General features: G+C 39.6%; 1 protein-coding gene across 11 annotated transcripts in view; it reads right to left on the bottom strand.

Moving 5' to 3' along the window:
* Window positions 1-22145, bottom strand: part of KLHL32 (kelch like family member 32) — a 238094-nt gene that overhangs the window by 102233 nt on the left and 113716 nt on the right. For all 11 annotated transcript variants that reach the window (XM_078447150.2, XM_078447149.2, XM_078447151.2 and 8 more), the window contains one exon: window positions 13998-14096. In XM_078447150.2, the coding sequence (XP_078303276.1) occupies window positions 13998-14096 (99 nt within the window). The remainder of the gene's footprint in view (window positions 1-13997; window positions 14097-22145) is intronic.

The following is a 22145-nucleotide window of genomic DNA, read 5'->3' as shown; positions in this document are numbered from 1 at the left end:
TGTTTTGCCACCTTATTCTTTATGACTCAGAAAAATTATAAGTTCATCTGGTTGTGCATATATCTTTGGGTTTATAATTTTATCTTTTCCCTGTCTCTTTTATTGGATCTGAAGTTGTAGGGACAAGGAACAAGTTACATCTTCAACTTAGCCATGTGGGAAAAATCACGTGATTTGAAGCTGACCCATCTGGATGAGCTCAGCAAATGGTTAACCTCTCTGAGTCTAATTTTCTCAACTAAAAAATGGCAGAAGTGATCTATTGGTAAGGATTCCCAAGAGTGCTTGCAAAGTGTCTTCCACATAGTAGAAGTTCAACGTACATATAACATCTGTTATTACTACACTCTTTGTACAGTGCTATTAACAGTGCTTAAACTATAGCTTTGCCTATTCCATAAATTTTATTCACTGGGTGAAGGGAAGCAAACACTTGAATGTCTCCTGTGGACTAATTTTTCTACAAATATAAACAAAAAAGCATAGTTGTCATGTAAAATCATTCATTTCTTCTGTATTTAAGAAAGACTTCACCAGAAATAAACAAGGAAAACAGATTGAGACATTATACTGGACCATCACCAAGTATGTATTACTAGAATGTACTCTGGTTCCCATGCTCTATATTGCATGTAGCAGAAAAGGCACATGAAGAAATCTAAGGATGGAAGAACTACATTTCTTTATGACCTTCTTTGAAAGATAAACTCCTTGGGGAAATACAATTTATTCAGATTATCAAGACCCTGCTGTGCAAATCTACAGTCTGGGAGCACACTATGGAGATCAAAAAATATTTACTTTATTCTGTTGGGTATAAAAGCTTTTAATGAATGCATAATTAAGGCAAAAAAGTGTATACAGCTTTAGAAATTCCACTGCTGAGCCAGGCCATTAATATCCAAGGCACCATACCCGGTTGTGATTCCACCTGTTTCCTATTTGGATTACAACCTAGTTATAAATCAAGGTATTATGTGACTACAGGACCTGGTGCTGCAAAAAGGATTGCACTCCAGGAGTAGAGGAGGCAGCATGAAGGGCTTTGTTGTGGGTGTGTGGGCAAGCGCTGGCCCCTTGGAACATGTTGAAACAAACAACCAAATAAACAAAACCAAAACATTTTAATAGCCTTGGGATGAATCACGTAGCAAAAAAATTAGCATGTGTATTATGTATATAAAGGGATCTGTGAGTTTCCTCTATAAGATTTTACATGAGGGTTGATGGGGTGAAGTTAATTTTTATGAAAGAAAAAATGAGCAATTCATTGACAATGCAGACCACATTACCTGTGATATAATAAAATAATGTAAAAGTGGGTATTTTTATCTGGTATACCTCATTTTTATCTCTGCATACATATACAGAGAGATATATTTGTATATAAGCATATACATATATCTGGACAACTATATGCAACTATATATTCTTATATTTATACAAATATGTATATGATACATTCTGATTCAACTAAAACAAAATATTAGCAGCAATTGAAAAAAAAACCACTGGAAAAAAAAAACCCCTCAGCATGCTCTAATTCTTGGAGTCTTTGAAGGCCTATTTAAATATATTTGTGGTGTATAACAGAGGAATTCTACAATTAGGTTACTAATACATTTTCATAATCAGTGTATGCATAATATCCAAGGCTCATGAATAATTTTATATTGTTCTTTGGGAAAGTCTGTAGTAAGCTGGAAATCTAGGAAGGAAGCACAGAGACATGGCCACCATCAACAACTAATAATTCGAGCCCCATTCACCATGTGTGGCAAAATGCTATTGCAAAGTTTACTAAATCTGGCTCAGCACATCAAGCAATTACCACTGAATTATGGACTATAGAGGAACTTAATGTACACATATTTTTCTTTCTTTAATTGAAAATAGTCTATCTGTGCAACTAGGGCTTTAAAATTTCAGTAACCATCAACTTTTTTTGAACTATGAGAGGCAAAATCAGGTTACAATTTTTTTTAAAGAACAACATAGAAGTTATTATGATGTATTTCCTTACTTAGCTCTGGTATACAAAATCAGAGTGCTGAAAATTAGCTCAATTCTGTAGACAGTCTATGTGGATAACTGCACTTAATCATTATTATACATAAAAATGAGGATTGGAAGGGGGTTTTTCTTGGTGGTTTGTTTCAAATCTGCATTGTCTTGACTTTTTATATTTTGGATGTTGTGAAGGATACATAACATCGATATTTTCATAAGTACAAACTAGGACCAGTTTGAATTTATCTGAATATGAGGACACTTTTGAAATCCAAGTGTCAGTGATTTACCAGGCACATAATTGACATGGTGTGGCAACAGCGTCTAAAGCAGTGGTTCTCAAACTGTGGTCCCCAGACCAGTATGTCGCTGTCAGTTGGGATCTTGTTAGAACACAGATTCTCAGTCTCCTCACCAGACCTCCTGAATCAGAAACTCTGGGAGTGGGTCCCAGGAGTTTGTTTTAACCAGCCATTCAGGTGATTCCACATATGGTCAAGTTTAAGAACCACTAATACAGAGTATGCATTTGACTAAAGAATGGAATGACTCTATATTCTTGCAGCAAAACAAATTGACCCTGCTCCTTCATCCCAGCCTCTGCAGCGGGCAAACATACTGAATGCAGGAGGCTAAGGCCAGGGTACCTAGAGCTGATTTAATGATACAGACAAGCAGTCATGTTCCCAGGGCCTGAGCACACGTCCTTCAATGTGGGAAAAGGCCAGAAACCTGTTCTAAAGGACATCTGTGGATAGAGAATGAGAAAGGGGGAGGAGAAGGTTCAGGAAGGAATGACAATCGGGAGGGAGGTGGGCATGTCAGTAGCATTCTCGTAGTAAGGAATAACTTATATTTTTCTTCTTTTAAACAAATTCACTGCTTTCATTTCCCCTAGTTAGGAGACCTTAGAACACCACACAACTACATTATAAAAAATTCCTACCACAGGGAGGTTTCATGGCACCAGAAGGAACACAAACAAAGATGGATTTTTAAGCAACTACTTTATGCTAAGCTAGAAAGGAAAGCTGTTTTTCCATTTTTTTTCTTGGATTCTGTATATAAGAATGGGGCAAGATGTTTTATTTCCAGGAAGGGTGAGAGAAATGGTAAAACAAAACTGCCTAACTACAAAGCAATAGTACCACGTAAATGTGTTGCTTTTAAAAGCACTGATTTTGCTATTTATTAAAGTACAATTTCAGTGTATGTTTTCACAATTCAGAGGCAGAGAGAAAGTGATGGTTCATTTAAATTATTTGCGACTTTTTTCCCCTAAAATAATCAATATATGCCCTTCTACAAAATCAAAGAGAAGGGGCTAAAAGAAAAAATATCTTTTACAGAATGGTGATTACTTTCAAAATTTTCAGGAACAGACTTACTTGTCCAATATGCTGTCAATTGGAGGTAGGTAGTAAATTTGCTGACATTTCCAGGAATGAAGGAAGACAAGAGTGAAGCGAAAGGGGAAGAATATGACTGTAGAACTAACAGAGGAATTCACAAGGGAAACAACGCATTCTATTGGCTCTGGTTTCTAGGGCACCTACTATAGGCTAATACTGCACTATCTCATTGAATCGTCCAATATCCCTAAAAGGTAGATTGTATACAAGATCCCATATCTGTATTTTACAGATGAGGAGTGGGGGCAAAGAGGTTAAGTAGTTTGCCCAAGGTCACATAACTCTGGGACATAAACTTGTATCATGGGGAAATAGATAGGTAAATAAACACAGACAATATAATGTGATCAGCACCCTGGAAGACTACTCATAATTAATGAAGAAGAGAGAAATCTGACTCCAACTAGGTGGACTGACCAGGCAACTCCAAAAGAGAAGACAACACGTGAGCAAGGTACTTAAAGGTTAAAGAGGAATTCATAAGGTGACAAAAGGAGGGAAGAATAATCTACCGAGAAGGAGGCTTCATACAGAGTTTCATGTACAGAGAAATGCATGAAGTTCATAATGACTGTGGCATCACACACAGGTAGTAATTTTTTTTAAAGGGCTAAAGAGAAGTTTCATAATAAAGATGGAACCTAGGTGTCAGATTAGAAGAAATGAACCTTATCCTGAGTTTGTGGTGATCTACTGACTAATGAATGATTTTAAGCAAGACTATGACATTATCAGCCTGTTTTATTTCTGTGTTTTGGTTTTTTTTGTTTTACAAACCAGTCAATTAGAATTTTTTAAAGCTATTTTTACAAAATCAGTCAAACACTTTCAAAGGAGGTAGCAGAATAGAGCAAGAGTGAAGGCAGATTCATTGGCTAGCAGGAAGTTTCTTTAGTCTAGGAAATAATGAAAATTTAAATGAAGACAGTGGAAACAGGAATAGAATGAGAGGGATTTAAAGCATTAAGAGGGTTCATACAAAAACCTGTACACAGATGTTTACGGCAGATTTATTCATAACTGCCTACACTTAGAAGCAACCAAGAAGTTCTTTCAGTAGGTGAAGGGATAAATAAACTGATACAACCAGGTAATGGAATATTATTCAGTCATAAAAATAAATGGACCATCAGGCCACAAAAAGATATAGAGGAAATATGTGAAAAGGCTACATACTGTCTGATTCCAACTTCACAACATTCTTTAACAGGTAAAACTGTGTAGACAGTATAAAGATTAGTGGTAGCCAGGGGTTGAGATGGGAAAGGGAGGAATGAATAGGCAGAGCACAGAAAAATTTTAGGGCAGTAAGACTACTCTGCATGATACTGTAATGGCAGATACATTTCATTATACATTTATCCAAACCTATAGAATGGACAACACCAAGAGTGAACCATAATAATGTAAACTGTGAACTCTTGATAATGATGTACCAGTGTAGGTTCACCAATGATAACAAATGTACCACTTTGGTGGGGGATGTTAATGAGGGAGGTTATGCATATGTGGGGGAGGGTTATTAATAAGAAATGTCTGTATCTTCTTCTCAATTTTGTTGCAAACCTAAAACTGCTCTCAAAAATTGCATTTAAAAAAGTGAAAGAGGTTGAGTTGAAAGGTCTTGGTGACAATGTATGTTGGGGCACAAGGAGATGAAGGATTTTAGGATGACTCCTGGGTTTGTAACTTGGGTTCACACTCAGAAAGGTCATGTGCCCTGCGATATCCAAGAAGAAATGCTGATTGGGCAGCTAGCCCCAAGATGATAAAACATGCTGTTCTTGGGTAAAATAAGAATGGAACACATCAAGGAGACAAGAGAGAAAAAGAACAAGGTTGGAAACCTATTGTGTAACCAGGTGATAAGGATCCAGCTTGGGTTTTAGGGAAATAAATTGTTTTGTGGGCCATTAAAGTGACTTAGATTCTACAGCAAGGTGTTGATTAGCATTAGACAATAGGCTGGGGGCACAGCTGAGCTACTACCCAGAAAGGTAATCCAGACCTGACAGATGTCCGTGATAATGAAGATTTTAAAAACAAGGCATACTTAACAGCTGTTTAAAAAGCTAACCCAATAGAGTTTAGAAGGATTCATGAGACCATGGAGCAGTGTAAGATTCTAGCAAGGTTTCTGCTTCGGGTTACTATAAGGATGGTAGTTTTCTAACAAAGATGGGGAGGAAAGGGGAGTGTGTGAGACTGGGTACAGATGAATATAAAGTGTGGGGAGGGGCAGATACCAAGTGCAAATGTTGGCTGAGCAAAGAGGTCTGGCGCTCGGGAGAGGGGACTGCAATCAGTAGCCCTCAGCATGTGGATGAAAGAGAGCGACAGTAAGCAGAGAGTAGTACCAGCATGGAGCCACCGTGCCCGGATGAAGAGTGAGAGTGAAGGAGCTGCTCAAAGAAGAGCTTATATAGGATCTGAATGAAAAGAAGAATTAGGAGAGAGTCTTGAGAAAAGAAAACTGTAGCCGAGTGGAGCTACCAATGTGGAAATGCTGTAGAGCGGTCACATTAAGACACCACAAGGGGCCCACTGCCTTTGATAATTGGGCGGCTTTGGGACCTTTGTTGGAACAGCTGTTGAGGAGTAATGAGGCAGAGGACTGAGTTCAATAGGATTGAAGAGTGAATAGAAGATAAGGAAGTACAGACACTGATCACGGTTTGGAAGTGAATGGGAGAGGGCTGTGATACTGAGAGAAGAAGAGAAGTCTGTCCTATCTTATTGATCCTATTTTAAAAACCAAAGGAAGGAGCCAGTGGAGAAGGAGACATTGAAACCACAGGAAACACAGAAGCACACTATAGAGTCAGGGGCAGAAAGGCTGTTTAGCCTTAGAGGAAAAGGCAGACATTTAACTATGAGTAGAAACATATTGAGGGTGGATGGTGGGTGGGGGTATGAATATCTCAAATGAAACACAGATTTTCTTGTAATGCCTCTAATTTCCAAGTATTAAAAAAAGAATTAAATGAGATTGGTATTTGTTTGCTTTGTGTATTGATTCTGAAATCCAGCATTCATAAAACATTGGAAACGTTTTACTTTTGAGAAAAACATGCTGAAATTTTAAAATTGCCCAGCTAACAACGCTAACTTTGAATCAAAATTACTAGTAGGAGAAAAATCCTTCAAGGCAATCTTTTTTCTATTTAAAAACTTAACAAACAAGGATGATACAGTCAACCTCAGATTATCCACATAACGAATTAAAATGCCAAAATGACCCCTGGCCAGCCAGCATGCCTCTGAATTGCCACTATTGACATCCTTTGGTATGGACTTACAGAATAAAAGCCAACCTAATAGCATATGAAAAAAGTAATTGGGATCTTAAAATGGCTACTAAAAGATCTTATGGTACATATTAGAGCCAAATATTAATGTTATTTGGCAAATATGACATTTTGGATTATCCGTGCCAGAGAGCAAATACTCTCAACTAGAGCAAATAATTAGTAGTTGGCTAAGATATACTAGGGCTGACACATTTCCATCCTTTCCGATCATTTTCACTGATTAAAAAAAATCCAAAATATTAAACCATTTGTAATATATTTTCCAAACTTTATACTCTAACTTTCTCCAAATAGAAAAGTATCAGCTCCAGTGAACTATGGAACAGCATGTGGTTGGTGTATTTGATTAGGGGCATATTAAATATATATGTTGGTACAATCATTTGTCTTATCTAATGTGGAAAAAATAGTTCAGTGTTAGAGAAAAATGAGCATGAGTTCTAACTTCTCAACGTTGAAGATAAATTATTCTATTCAGAACACCCACCATGTATTATATATTTAGGAGATTCTGTTAATTTAATAATTAAAATTATAATAATACATTATTTGGAAGAGATAACTTTCTATACATCACTATAGTGTTACTTAGTTAAATAATCACAACCCTATCATAATGCTGTAAAATACGCAAGATCCTCAGTGCCAAATGCAATTCCCACAGAAAGTATTTCCAACTTACAAAAATGTATTCAATGGGTAAAACTAATGAAAGACTGACTTATTAATATATTTTCTTCTCCTAATATAAAATCTCAATATGGAAAAAGCAGGGCAAAATTACTGAGTGGATTCACTATTCATTCCCTCAATACATACTGCTGTGAACTGAACTGTAGCCCTCTAAAATTCCTGTGTTGAAGCTCTAAGCCTCCACGTGATGGTAGTTGGAGATGTGGCCTTTGGGAGGTGATTCAGAAGAGTGAAGGGCGGGGGGGAGGGGGGGGGGCTCATGTGATAGCATTAGTGTCCTTATATGAAGACACATCCAAGAGCCTGCTGTCTCTCTACCCTGCAAGAACACAGCAAGAAGGCGGCCATCTGCAAGCCAGGAAGAGGGCTCTCACCAGAACACCATTGCACTGGCACCCTGACTTCATACTTCCAGCCTCTGGAGCTATGAAAAATCATGTCTATTGTTTCAATCACCCAGTCTGGGGCATTTTGTTATGGCAGCCCAAGCTGACAAATACACATCCTGGGCTCATGTGATGAGAAGGAAGGGTTAAGACATAGAGGGCAGTTAGGCCTGATCCCTGCCTTCAAGAGCCCCGGGGTAAACTGAGGTGGGCGAGACATTCTGCAACCACATTAACCCATGAGGAAATTGATGCAAAAGCAGCAGTGTAATACTTTCAGCTTCTGTGAAGCTATTTCAAGGATCCAGTGCTTCTCAAAGTTGAAAGCGGAAAACATACATTCTTGGTAAAAGAACAGTAAAACCACCATTTATGGGGGAAAAAAGGAACAAAATATCCAGAATTCTAATATCCTCATGAGAGACTAACATTCTATAAACCTTTGTACCTTCACCGAAGAGAGAAAAATGACGAATTCTCACGGTAGCCCATTTAGTGTAAACTAAATGAAGACAAGGGATGACTAATAAGCATCAGTCACAGAGGAGGGAGATTTAGGGCGCGAAGCTGTTTGCTCCCTCTTGCTCCTTTACGTTCTTGGCTTCGGAATGATTAATAGCCAGAATTTTGGCTTTGCTTTACTAGATGATCCAAATGTGCACACTGTAAACAGAACAACACCTTCAATCTGGCGAAATGATCTTTTACGCTTGTAAAAGCAGAAAATAAAACAAATGAAAAAAATAATAATAAAACAAATGCCCCTCTGTTTTCCTGGTGGTGATAAAACGCTCTACCTAAAGCACGCATGTCCCTTCCCTCTCCCTTCACAGCAGCGCATCTCCTCTTTCAGGTCACGTCTTTCACATAAAAGTGCTAAACTAATGCCGCTTAATGACAAATTAATGTCCATGAATAAAAAATACACCTCTAATAGCATAGAGTAATTTGCCATTACAATATCATCATTGGACATGCCCCTGGTTTAATACGATGTATTTAATTCATAACCTAATGAGTGATATATAAAAAGAGGGAGATGAACCCTGCAATTACATTTATGTGAGTCTGTCACCTTATTTGTAAAACCTTAGAGTCATTTACATTCAAATTAGAACAAATGAGTGATTTCACAAAGTGCAGTGATAAATGACCACAGCAGCCCAAGACAAAACTGTATTTCCTGTGAACACATTAACAGTTTCCTATTATTTGTTAAAAATTACACTGCATATTGCCCAGTGTGGTGTGAATAATGACTTTTTTACTGATTAGGTCAGAAGACTAATATGTAGCAAAATAAATAATTTTTCTTTTCATTTTTTCTGATTTTTGCTTTAAATTAACTACTGAATTCTGGTGGATTCATACTGCCACCTGCTGCCTAGGAATAGACACTAAGAGTGTTTTCCTATCAAAAGGAGTTTATTCACCACTTTTGTGGCCTTATTTAGAAAGTCTACGTGACTGTTCTTTCTTTTCAGTATATTTCAACTGCATGTCATACTCAAGGCTGATACTTGGCAAAAAAACAAACAAAAAAAAACCACTTGCTAATTAAACAATAAGATATACTATTTGTTCTTTGGGGGAGGTGGTACAAAATATACAAACTTTTTTTTTTTTAAGCTAACTACAAAAAAAGACATTTTCAGCAAAGCATGTGTCTCCTAATGCACCACTTTCAGGGGATACAAAGTCCAGTAGCAAGTTCCTGATTTTATGACATGTGCATCAGGAAAGGAGAAGGTGGGGGAGGGGTGTGTGTGTGTGTGTGTGTGTGTGTGTGTGTGTGTGTGTGTTTTCGCTGCTCCTGCTCCTTGGTACAGTCTGAGGGGGCTGAAAGCCTCTGCCTGCCACCTGCCCTTCTCCCCTAATGACAAGTCCCAGAATGAAAGGTCACCTTAGAGGCCAGAGCACACAGTGGGCTAGAAAAGGCACTAAGGTTGCCGAGGAGGCTGGGGAGAAACCAGCCTGGCCTCAGAGATGAGGCTAAGGATGTTCCAGAATGGTCCTCAGAGGAGCTAATGGGCCTTTCCACTGGATCAACATCCTAGTTCTGAATTTAAGTTTTTCCATCCATAAAAAGAAAATAATAGTCACCCGCTTTAAGGGGTTCCTTAGCAGAGGGAAAATGAGAATCACTGTCCAAAACATTTAGTATGGAGAAGCCCTCAATAAAAGCTGTTTCCCTGCTCTAGGAAAGCTAATGATGGTTCTGGGGACTATGGTTTGGCATGGAGAGAGGCTAGAAACATGCAGACCCTTCAGGAGGATATGATGAACTCATCATAATCTATAGCCAATAACAATGAGAGCCTCCCAAAAGAGTGAGAACATTAGTGATGAAGAAAAGGATCAGATCTGAGAGGTATTTGGGAGATAGAATCAACTGAGCTTGGTAACTAATTGGATATGACGGTGAGGAAGGATTCTAAGACTACGTCCGAATTTCTAGACAACTAGTAGATTGATGGTACCATCAATAGAGAAAAGGATAAGTTTGAACTGCGTGTATGATATTTAGGTGAAGATGTTCAGCAGCTAATTTTAAAAGCCTAGGAAAAATCAGAGTTTGTAAAACAAACTGGATTCAAAAAGTCTGTAACGTTTACCTGAGGGACTCACTAAACCAGGGGACACACTAGGTACCACTACATCTGTAGCCTATCATTCCCGAGGATGGTCTGCAGAGTCCCTTTATAAGATTTAAAATAGTGAGTGGCATGTATAGAAACATGTATACTCTGAAAAGCAAGCTAATTCATGCATTTTACTGAACCCATTTTGAAGACAGTAACTGCTCTTTAATGAATTTAATAAATTGCATCTTTCTGATGAAATTTTTAAAAAGAGCACAATGTACAAGGAAGAGGAGCAGAAGGAGGGAGGAGAAGGGAAATAAGGGTTCATATTTTGTTTGGACCTGCATCTCAAACAGCAGATGAAGGTCGACAGGTCATGCATATTAAGAGTACACTAACAGGACAGGCCACATAGGAGTGTCATCTGGAACCGCATGGCCACGTGGGTGAAGAAGGATACAAACCCGAGCTGTTGTTGGTAAATCCCCTCATCTTGGGATGACAGGCTAGTGCTGTAGCCACTGCCCATTCCAAGCCCCCTCCCCCACCAATACTCATCTTTCCCACCACTGGTCTCCCCGTTTATTCCTCAAACATGCACTGAGAACCTGTGTGTTCACAAGAGCCTGCCACTGAGAGTGCCTGGGGACTAAAAATGAATAAGGTGAAGGCCCCACAGCCTAGGAAGCTAATTCAATGGCTGTCCTCAATGCCTGAGGAAGATTGCTCCCACGGTTTGGGGTCTCTGCCCTCAGCAGCCTACCAGAGGGAAAACAAGAAAAATAAGAGCATACAGTGGACTCAAGTGCCCCTTCCACTTGCTGGGGGTGGCAGCAGTGGCATTTACATCTGCACAGAGGAGTTTCAGGCCAGGCAACAGCTGATGACTCCAAGACTGAAGGAGTGTCAACCACAGGGTTCTCCTTAGACTTGTTTTTTAATGAGCACCAGAGAACAATAGGAGGGATCAGAGCAAGGTCTATCTTTCACAACTCTGGAAGAAAACCGAAGAGTGGTAATTTCAGAATAACAGATAAGACCAGACATCTTAGTGGGGAGAACGGCTTCACAGACTCCTAGTTGGACACAGTCCTAAACAAGAATGGAGAATATGTTAGCCTTGATTGACAGGGCACAACTTCTTTGGGTATTTTAAGCACTGAGTATTTTTCATTGTAACAAAAATATTTTAATACACCCGATAAAACGATCCCTTATGAAATTAAGAATCAGTTGAACGATCATACCAAAACACTGTAAGTAGGGAGTTATAAGACTATATCAAAATATAAAAGCAGACTGACCCACTCTGGTAATTTTACAATCCTAAAAAAGAGGAAGGGTATATGTTTTTTAAAAGACTGACATAATGAAGATTTCTACATACACATGGCTTTGGTTCCCTTGAGGTTTTCTTCCCCAAGTTGGACACCATGCAACATCACAGATAAAAAGGAAAAATAAAGTTCCATGAGAGAACAAAATAGAAACACTGGAGAAAAGAAAGTGAAAATTTCAACCATTGATCAAGTAGGATAATAATAAGCAAACTGTCCACAAAATATATCTATATGCAAGTGACATTTTTCCTCAACACAATAATGAACTGCAAAAATTAAGTTCCAAAGCGCACAAGCCACTTGGTATCTCAACAAATTCATCTGATGGGGTAAGGGAAAGTACCCATGAACTTCTGATGTTCATCCAGAATGCTCATTTATAGAAATTACAGGTGTATGTAAACACACACACACACACACACACACACACACACACACACACACACACACACACTGGTATATACACACTATTCTAACATGCATCACGATAATGAGCACTATGACCAAATTTTTGGCAACATACATTATTGAATATTACCTGCCATGGAAAAAGTGAATCAGGTGATGATGCTGAAGGCTCAAGTTGCAATATTTGATGTAAAAATGTCAAATAAAAGTAATTTCAATTTCACAAGTCAAACACACACCTCTGAAGTCTTGTAACCTTTCTCTGTTATTCCCATTTGCTACTTGCAGAAAGGGATTAAAAACAGCTCCCCCATACCACCCAACACTATTGAGGGGAAAAGAAAGGAAAATAAGATGAAAATAGTTAAACATTTACTGTTAGATTAAATGCACTAAGATAATGACAAAACTTTCATCTACTGTATTTGAACTGTTTCTCAGGTGACGGTGGCTGACACCCCTCACACTATCTCACAGGGAGCACTGGCTCCCATTTCCCAAGGTTGCTGGGAAGATGCAATCAGATGATACACGAGAAAGAGATTTAGTAACTACCTCCCTAGTGAGTAACGGAAGTCAACAATAATGGCTTTCTTTAGAATTAGAGAAAATGACTAGGAAGAAAATAAAATAATTGGGCAGGAAAACAAATAGGATTTTTGTACTTACTAACATGTCATATGCACAAGGACAGTAGAACTAAATTGTGTGGGTTTGTCGTTTTTAAAAAATGTATTTTCACTGTTGCTATAATGCTGTAATAAATGCAAATAAAAATCATGCCCGTGGAGGAAATGAGAGATCCCAATATAGGAAATTAGTACTTAACTCTGTAAAATAAAAGAGCCTCACAGCTACACTGTCAACCTAAGACATCCCATATCTTCCTACTGAAACAAAAGTTTTTATCCAAGAACAAAGAGTGGTCTCCGGAATCAGAAAGGCCTATCACTCACCAGCTATATCACCTCAGGCAAACTGAGTACTTTGAAAAATCTCTGACTTTTCACCCATTAAAATGTGCAAAATTGGGGCGCCTGGGTGGCGCAGTCGGTTAAGCATCCGACTTCAGCCAGGTCACGATCTCGCGGTCCGTGAGTTCGAGCCCCGCGTCAGGCTCTGGGCTGATGGCTCGGAGCCTGGAGCCTGTTTCCGATTCTGTGTCTCCCTCTCTCTCTGCCCCTCCCCCGTTCATGCTCTGTCTCTCTCTGTCCCAAAAATAAAAATAAAAAAAAAAAAAACTTTGAAAAAAAAAATAAAATGTGCAAAATTGTTACGAAGGCTGAACATGGAACACGGGTGCTCAGTGGATGGGCGTCTTCTCCCTCTCCCCCTCCCGGAGCCCCTCCTGATCCTCCCGGCACAGCAGGGGAGGAGGGCACAGATCACTTAGCACTTTTCCAGCACTTACTGCCTGGAAAGTTCATGCGGTAATTAACTATATATGACTTGGTGATATATTAGCTACTGTTGCTGAAATCTTAAGTGTCTATCCAACTTTTTGTGCATTTGGGGTTATTCCTGCAGCCAGACAACACTGCTTCAAAGGAAGACCCTTCTCAGTGTCATCTCCCAAGTACCTCGGCAGTAAACCCTGGGCACGACTGTTGAGTTACTCTGCTGCCCAAGGGCAGTGAGGATCTGGGGTAGTCAGGGAGTGTGGGGGACATGAGAGCTTCAGTTGCCCCTCTGGGAATCTCTTGGCCTGTGTCCTGGAGAAATTCTACTACAACAAGCCACCCCCAACTTCCATTTTACAGTCTTGGCACAGGTGAAGTGGGGGAGGGTACAGCTGATGACTGCAGGGGGAAGGGACACGAAGGGCACAGTAGCAGGATGAAAGCTCACATACCTGGATGAGATAGTGGGAACATAAATTGAGAAGCTCCAACAGCTGTAGGTGACTGCCAGCTGCTAATACATCCTGGATCACACCTGGCTCCAACAAAATCTGTTTTGGTTTTTAATAAAAAGAAAGCTATCAGTTACTTACAAATTAATACTTGCTTAATATGCAAATACACTGTATTTAAATTGCTGCTGAACAGCCTATATCTGAATTAATATTGTGCTTTATTATGGAAGTCAGTTCTTTTTCTTCTATTCTGATTGAGTTATGGCCCCCACTCAGATAGCTGAGTTGTCACTTCCAGAACCCATTTCTTATGTGTAAAGCTCTGCACTTAACCACTTATTTTTGTAGGAAGGCATGAACATTTGCAAAGAACAATTCTTAAAATTCTATTTGTGATGGAGATAATCTTATAAAATGAAAAAGAACCAAAGTTTAGTTTTTCAAAGTACATTTCACAATTTTGTAGGTCACAGAAACAGTATTGTTAACAGACATTTTAGGGAAAGGGGGCTTATGTTTCCCCCTTTCAATAGGAGACCACAGCGGCTACTATTCCATTGTACTTTGGAGTCCTACAACAGCAAATTTCAACCAAAACCTTCATGTTTCTTTTTCCCAATCTCAGATTCTCTAATCCTTTCCACTTCAAATGTAAGAAGGAGAAACCGCATTTTCAGACTACAAAGAAATCACAGAGAAGTAAAGCTTCCCCAAAACACTAGTGATATCACTTCTGCCTTTTTTTCTGGCTAAGTCCAACTTTGTGTCTCCTGTTGCCAGTTCTTGAGCTGCTGCACAGGGCTGGAGGCAAACACACAACCACAATGATTAAATTCCTTTTACATGCGTGACTGCCAGGCACAAAGAGGCCAAAAGTCCTGCGCCTGCCATCCCAACCCACCCCCAAGCCCAGGGTTTCCCAAAGTCTCATCTCTGCACGAGCAGCACCAGCAGTACCTGGGAATATGTCACAATTGCAAATTCTTCCGTGCCTCCCCAGACCTAAATGAATTAGAAACTTTCAGGGTGAGGTCCAGCAACTAGTGTTGTAACAAGGTCCCTGGTGGTTCTGATGCACTAGGGAAGCCTAAGAAACACTGGTGTGGTCAACTCACTCTACTCCTTCCCCCCTTTCTCCTCAAGCCTCCACCTGCTCCTTTCTCTCCTTACTCTAACCCCATGATCTTCCAAAGGTTCCCAACACCAAATCTACCAAGGTAGGTGGCTTGTATCAGCACATTTGGTTTTACTCAACATTCCATTTGTGCACTAGATCTCAACCCCTTCTGCCAGCAATTGGCCCCTCTTGTTCCCACAGCATTATCTGTTCTCTTTTTACTGATGATAATTCCCATCAGCATACAAATATGCCTTTATGGCTTTTATTTCAAGAAATAAAAATCCCCTCCCTTGACCCTACAGCTCCCTCCATGCCCCCTTCATAGCAAAGTTCTTCAGGAAAATTGTCTATATAAACCACCACTATTTGCTCTACTCTGTTCTTTCTTGAAACCACTTCTGTTGAGTTTTGTCCCAATGTTCCCCTAAAAATGTTCTCATTCTCATCAAGGTCACCAAGGATTTCCAAATCCAAGAGCCATTTCTCAACACTTATTATTTATCAATTTTTTTTTAGAGAGACAGCATGTGCTCACAAGTGTGCACAAGCAGGAAAGGGGCAGAGAGAGAGAGAGGGAAAGAGAGAATCTCAAGCAGGCTCCATATCCAGTGCAGAGACCGATTCAGGGCTCAATCTCATGACTGTGAGATCATGACCTGAGGTGAAATCAAGAGTTGGACGAACACTTAACTGAGCCACCCAGGCACCCTACCATTTCTCAACATTTAATCTTACTCAAGTCAGCAGCAGTTAGCAAAGCTGCTCTCTCTCCTGCTGGAACAATTTTTTCCTTTGCCTCTGTGACAGCACTCGTTCTCTGTTTCTTCTACTTCATTAACTATCCCCTCTCCATCTCCTTCCCACCTGTTAAGCTTTGGGGACATCCAAAATCAGTCTCCAGACCTCTTCTTCCCTCTCTCCACTCATTCCATGGATGATCTCATGTAATCCCATGACTTTAAAACTATCTGTACACTCATTACACTCACATTTTTTTTTCCTCTAGCCCCAACCTCACCCTTGAACTCCAGACTGTGATATCCAACTGCCTATTTCCACTTGGATATCTAATGGGGAGCTCAAACTGAAGGTACCCCAAACTTATCTCTTGATCCTATCTACCAACAACCAAACCTGCTCCTATCCCAATCCTACCATCTCAGCAAACAGAAACTCTTGGTTACTGAGGCTATAAACCCAATCAATTCCTGACTCCTCTTACTTTCCTCACACCTCACATCTGATCATCAGCCACTCCTATTGGCTCTATCTTCCAAATAGTTCCAGAATCCAGCCACCACTTAATACTACCACCATCGTTATCACTCTTGTCCAATCCACGGTCTTCCGAGATTTACTAGAATAGCCTCCTAACTGGTCAAACTTCTTTCTCCTTTGCCCCCTTGCAGCGTTTTTAAAATATCAAATTGACCCTTTAAAGATATGACTGAAATTATGTCGCTCCCTTATGCAGAACTCTCCAATGACTTTTTATCTCATTGGAAAAAAAGCCAATCTTCACTGTAACATAAATGTTTCTGTGAATACCCTGAGCACCTGTGTGTCTACAACTAGTTGCTGTTTTCTCTGCCTGGGTCACTCTTCTTCAAGATACCAGTATGGCTCACTCATTCATGACCTCAGACCTCTGTTCAGATATCATCTTACCTGAGAGGACTTCTGTGGCCATTCTAGGTAAAAGAGTACCTTGCTCCCCATCACCCTCATTCCTTATCTCCTTCCTTTGCTTTATCCTTCCTAGTACTTACCACCTCTCGACATCATATGTATTTATTTATTTGATTATTTTATGTTTCTCCACCCACAGGATATAAGATCCAGGAGAGCAGGGACTTGGTCTATTTTGTACCCCCAGCACTGAGAACAATGCCCAGCACATAGCTTTCCATATTGATAAACCTATTTCCATAAATATTGATGAATTATCTCTCGGTATATTTTTAAATTCAGAATTAATTTCATTGATTAGTAAAATATAAGAAGAAAGGGATTATAAATTATATTCTGTACTAAAAAAGTGAAAAAGTTAAGCACACGTGGCAAAAATATCCATGCTCATCTTGCTCTCAAAATTCTTTATAGCTCCTTTCCCATCTAGTCAGAAGGAGAAGCCTGAATTTCTCCAGCTCCTTGAGGAAACAGGCTTTGACTGACATTCAGGAAATTATCGCAGCTCCCATCACAGAAGCAAGGATGTAGTATATTCTTGCAGAAGAGGCATGGCCTAAGGCGCAGAATGGGGAATAGATGGATTAGAAAGGTTAGTCTTAGCCTTTAAATCCTGTCAGCTGTGCTTATTTCACACGACTGGCATGCATGATAACCTTCAAGGCTCAGCAATGCCAAACATAAAGACAGATATCACAGACAGACAAGATGAATATTCCATAGCATGTGTAACATGTCCAGCGGGCTCACTTCGAGAAACCCTCACAGGAGGCACCCAGACCGGGATTGTTTTTGCCTTTGTTTCTTGGTTTTTGTTCTGTGCGTTGTTTTTTTTTTTTTTCTTCTTCTTCTCTTATTATAAGTTTTCCTAGAAGATGCCTTAGTGCAGAAAATCCCTAAGTGTGTTTAAAGGACACAGTTTGGAAAAAAAATAGAAACAAAACAAAAATCAAACCCCTACCAGGAAAGCTGGGTCACACCTATGGGAACAGGATGCGCATTGGCAAGCCTCACTTGCACTGAAGTCTTTCAAATTCAGCTTTGTTATCTTTGGTGATTGGTTGTTCTAATATATTTTTCCAGAGAATTTGTGTTTGGGCAGGAGTACAAAGGTTTAATCTCCTCATGATTTACAGTATGATGAACGTGCCTATCAGCTTCTAGAAGGACTGGCCGAAAACAGCCTTCTGCAGAAGGAAGCGATCTCAAACACACCCATTTGCAGAAGACAACTAAGGCAGCTAAGTTTAAGTGCTGCAAAGCATATGCTGGTTACACTTAGGCCTTTCAGAATCATGTACCCATCAACATCTGGTCTGGCACTCAAAGCAGGACAGGCAGGGGCCAAGGGTCACTCGAGGACCACCTATAGGAAGGGGGGGTGTCCCCTGAGAGTTAAGAGCATTAAGTGGTGGAGTGGCAGCTAATGGTAGTGGCTTGACACCTCCAGTCACTCATCAAATTGGAGGAGTTTAGCTCAGACAGAGGTATCAACAGGGGACAACTCAAATGTCTGAATAACCAAAGACATCAAGAAATGTATCAAGGATGCATAAAGCCAAGTGGTCCAGAAGGCAGTGGGGGAAGGTACAAACCATTAAAGCTGCCAAACTGGATTGGCATTTCCTCTTCCGTCAGTGACATTCACGTGCCTGGGTGGAAGCAGAGCTGGGACTTCTTCAGACTGGACTAGGTGGGGTGTGAGTACCTCTTGTTCACAGGGCCATCTGGATGTAATATTTTCTCCCTGCCATCCACTCACCTCTGACCTCTAGATGGCAGAATACAGGAAGCTGAACTTGAAAGGGGGAGCTGAACAGTGCTTGCTGGGGACGTGACAATCTCATTATGGAACCTCTCCCGCAGTTTGTGGCAAGCTAGGTTATGTGAACTAAGGTCCACATCTGACACCTACCCCAAATTCTGAGACTCCGCATGAGTTCCCTAAGAACTCACTAGTTATGGCCAGGGTGACGCTGGGTGGTCTGATAAACTTTAAGTAGACATAAAAGTCACAAAGTGGCTAGAAGGTGGTGGTCTCTAAAGATACCACTGAGAGTTATTACATCAGAATTCAGTCATGAGGTTGGTCCAATTGCCCAGTGGAAGGAGGCACTCTTGAGTACGCAATCCAAATGTGTCCTCTGGACACCAGTCTAAGCAGGGCTGGTAGTGGAGAGCTGAACTGGCACAATCTCTAATGAAGCCCTTCCAACCTGGAATGAGGCAGGGGCTCCTGGTCCCAGCAATACCTTCAAGCAGGACATGGGGCCAAAAGACTCCTGAAAGAGGAGAATGGAGCCTGAGGTGAGATTCTGCACAGGACATGATGAGATGGGTCATATCTGTCAGCCCAGACTCACCCGGCTGGGCTCTGGGAGGGTGGGGTAGGGCTGACATAGCACACAGACCCCAAGGTGTCCCTGAATTTCCTTCTTCAGCTTCTTCTCCCACATCACCAAGCATCCACCCTCTTAATTCTGGCTCAGTGTTCTTCTTTTTCTTCTCTTTATTTTCTCTCCCACTTTCACCTAACTTCTTGGATTAGCTACTGGCAGGGACTGCCTTTAATAGCCATGGCAAGTCTCAGTGCAACCTTTTTTTCTGCCTTATGAACAGATGTATTGGCATCTTCAGAAAATTTTGTATCTCAGTTCTTCGAAGTTATCTTCTTCATTTCTTGCTTTAGGAGACTTTTAAATAACTTCTAGATTTATTGATAGAGTAGCCTGAAGAGTCGAACACATTAAAGCCAGACAAAGTCTCTACAAAACATATAACTGTGCACACAGCAGCATAAGCATTTTTGCAAGCATCCAAACAATTGCAAATTAGATGGTCTTAATACTATTTATAAGGATAAGGGAGCACATTTTTCTCTTTTTTATGCTTTGTCTCTTTCGGATTTTTTTTTCTATGTAGTATAGAGAAATGGTAACTTATTATGATTTTGAATATCTAAACCATCAAGTAAATTGAATACAACAGTGCAGATAACTTTCAAATGATCAAATATTTAAGACGCATAAATGAAATCCTTTGCATAAAGCTTTTCAAAAGACTTCTTATAGACAGAATAAGATCTAGCTATGTGAAATTGCCATCAATTTAGGTTTTGTTTCAAAGCCGTTAGACTAATGATTTTTTATCCACCAGGTGGCGCCTATGTTTAAAGCAAAATTATTTTCTAAATTGCTCACATATTGCACGTCTGTAATTGACACCCTAAGTTTATTTTTAGAAACGAACAAAATAATTCAAGGAAGGATAATAAAACATATGAATTCTACTTTCTATATGTCTCTATTATTTGGGTAATTGTTCATAAATTTTTGCTGCCGTGCTCGATCTGAATACTAATTAGAATTCAGCAGATCTCCACAAATTAGGTCCCAATTTATGGATACAGTTCAAACTTTTTGTCCTTGTATTTGGAAACTATCATGATGTGGCCACAACCTTCTTTTAAAAATGTATTTCCACTGATGCAGCCTATGGTCCCTTTACTACAGCCAACAGCCCACTGTTCTCCACACTGAGGCAGCATTTTTTCCTCCACCTCGAATGCCCTTCTAACTTCTTCAGTCTCCCTATTTCAAAATTCTACTCATTCAAGATTCTAAGTTCATTTCCTATACAAAGTTTGCAAGGTCTTCTCCCACCCCAGCCTCCAGCTGGGATTAATCTCCTGGGACTCCAAACTACCAGAGATGTATACTGATGTATAGTGAACGAAGTCCATGGCTCTAGGTCACATTGCCTGACTTCAAAGCCTGGCTCCTACACTTGCTAGAAGAATGAGATCTGGAAAACTACTCAATTTTGTGTGCCTCAGTGTCCTCATCAATACATGAAAATAAATATTTATACCCAAAGATTGTTTTAAGGACTGAGAAAATGCATATGTATCATTATAACTGTGTGTGGCTGTGTGTCAACAAAAGGGCTCAAAACAAGTATGTGACTTACATTTCTCATAAAATGGATTAGGCAGCTTGGAGTACCACCAAGCCAGACTACTTGTATTCTATTTGGCCAATCATAGGCCATAGTTTCAGGGTCACAAAATGGCTACTATACCTCCAGGCATTGCATTTGCAGTCAAAGCATAAAGAAAAGAGAGGGCAAAAACCAAAACCAAGTGCCAGTTGAGTCTGTCATTATTTACCAGGAAACAACAGATCTCCTACAAACTCTGCTACATAGACTTCCATTTCCATTTCATTTGTCAGGACGAGGTCATGCGGCTACCCATAGTGGAAAAGAACCTGGGAAACAGGACTCTTTATGGTTACACACACTATTGTTCCAAATCAAATTGGAATTCTCTAGAAAGAAAAAAAGGAAATGGATATCATACAGGCAACCAGAGCACAGGTCATGGCTCTTAGCACAGTATCTATTTATGGTTAATCTGCGATAAATGTTAGCTATTGTCTGTTTCCTTTGCATGTAACTGTTTTAGCCCTGAGTGAGTTATGTGTGTATACCTTAGTTTTACCTATCCTATTTCATGTTCGTTGCTATTGAACATGCTAGAAGAGCACTCTAGATTTACTTATTAAAGAAATTCGCAGGCTTAAACAATATAGTTCCTGAGGAAAATGTTAAAAAATGTCAAAAGCCTCTATGGAGGAGCCTGGTCAGATGCTAATCCTTAATAAGGATTATCTAATTGAAGGAATTAAATAAAAGGACACAACAGACATTTCAACTAACAGTTGTAATCATATGTTTAAGTAAAGGTAACCTATGGGTTGGGTGAGGTATATAATGAATTTATGATTTGATTATTAAGTCTTTATGTTACAAATTTTGTCAGGTGGCTTTCCTCCAAATATACCAGTACACTTATACAAATTTCTAAAGGATCTCAATATTAAACTTTTAAAAATACTAATTTATCTTCAATTTATAGAAAAAAAAGAATCCATGTATTCTTTTCCATGTATTGAAATACGAAAAGAGAGAAAACAAAGCTGATTTCCATGATATTTTTCAAGAATGTTAAAAGCCACAAAGGTAAAATAATAATAAAAATATCCTAGTAAAAAAAGAAAAGCGTGGAAATTGCTTTGAGATTCTATAATTTTTCTTCCTAAGTTTATACATCCTCATCTGGTTAATTTGAAATTTCTAAGGTTACAGGCGGGTTACAGAAGCACGCCCTTCTCCAGGATGCTGAGAAGAAACCTAAGAATAAATAAGGACACTAAGACTCCACTGCCAGGAAAACTACATGCTGCCTTGTCTGCAAAAATTTCACTTAGGACCATTAATGCAATTTAGAGGATGCTTCTGTCTATAGATGTTGCTGCTGGGACTAGTTCTTCCTT

Source organism: Panthera onca, chromosome B2 (genome assembly GCF_046562875.1).
Source record: "Panthera onca isolate mPanOnc1 chromosome B2, mPanOnc1 haplotype 2, whole genome shotgun sequence".
NCBI classification, from domain to species: Eukaryota; Metazoa; Chordata; class Mammalia; order Carnivora; family Felidae; genus Panthera; species Panthera onca.
This window is presented reverse-complemented; position numbering and strand designations above follow the sequence as displayed.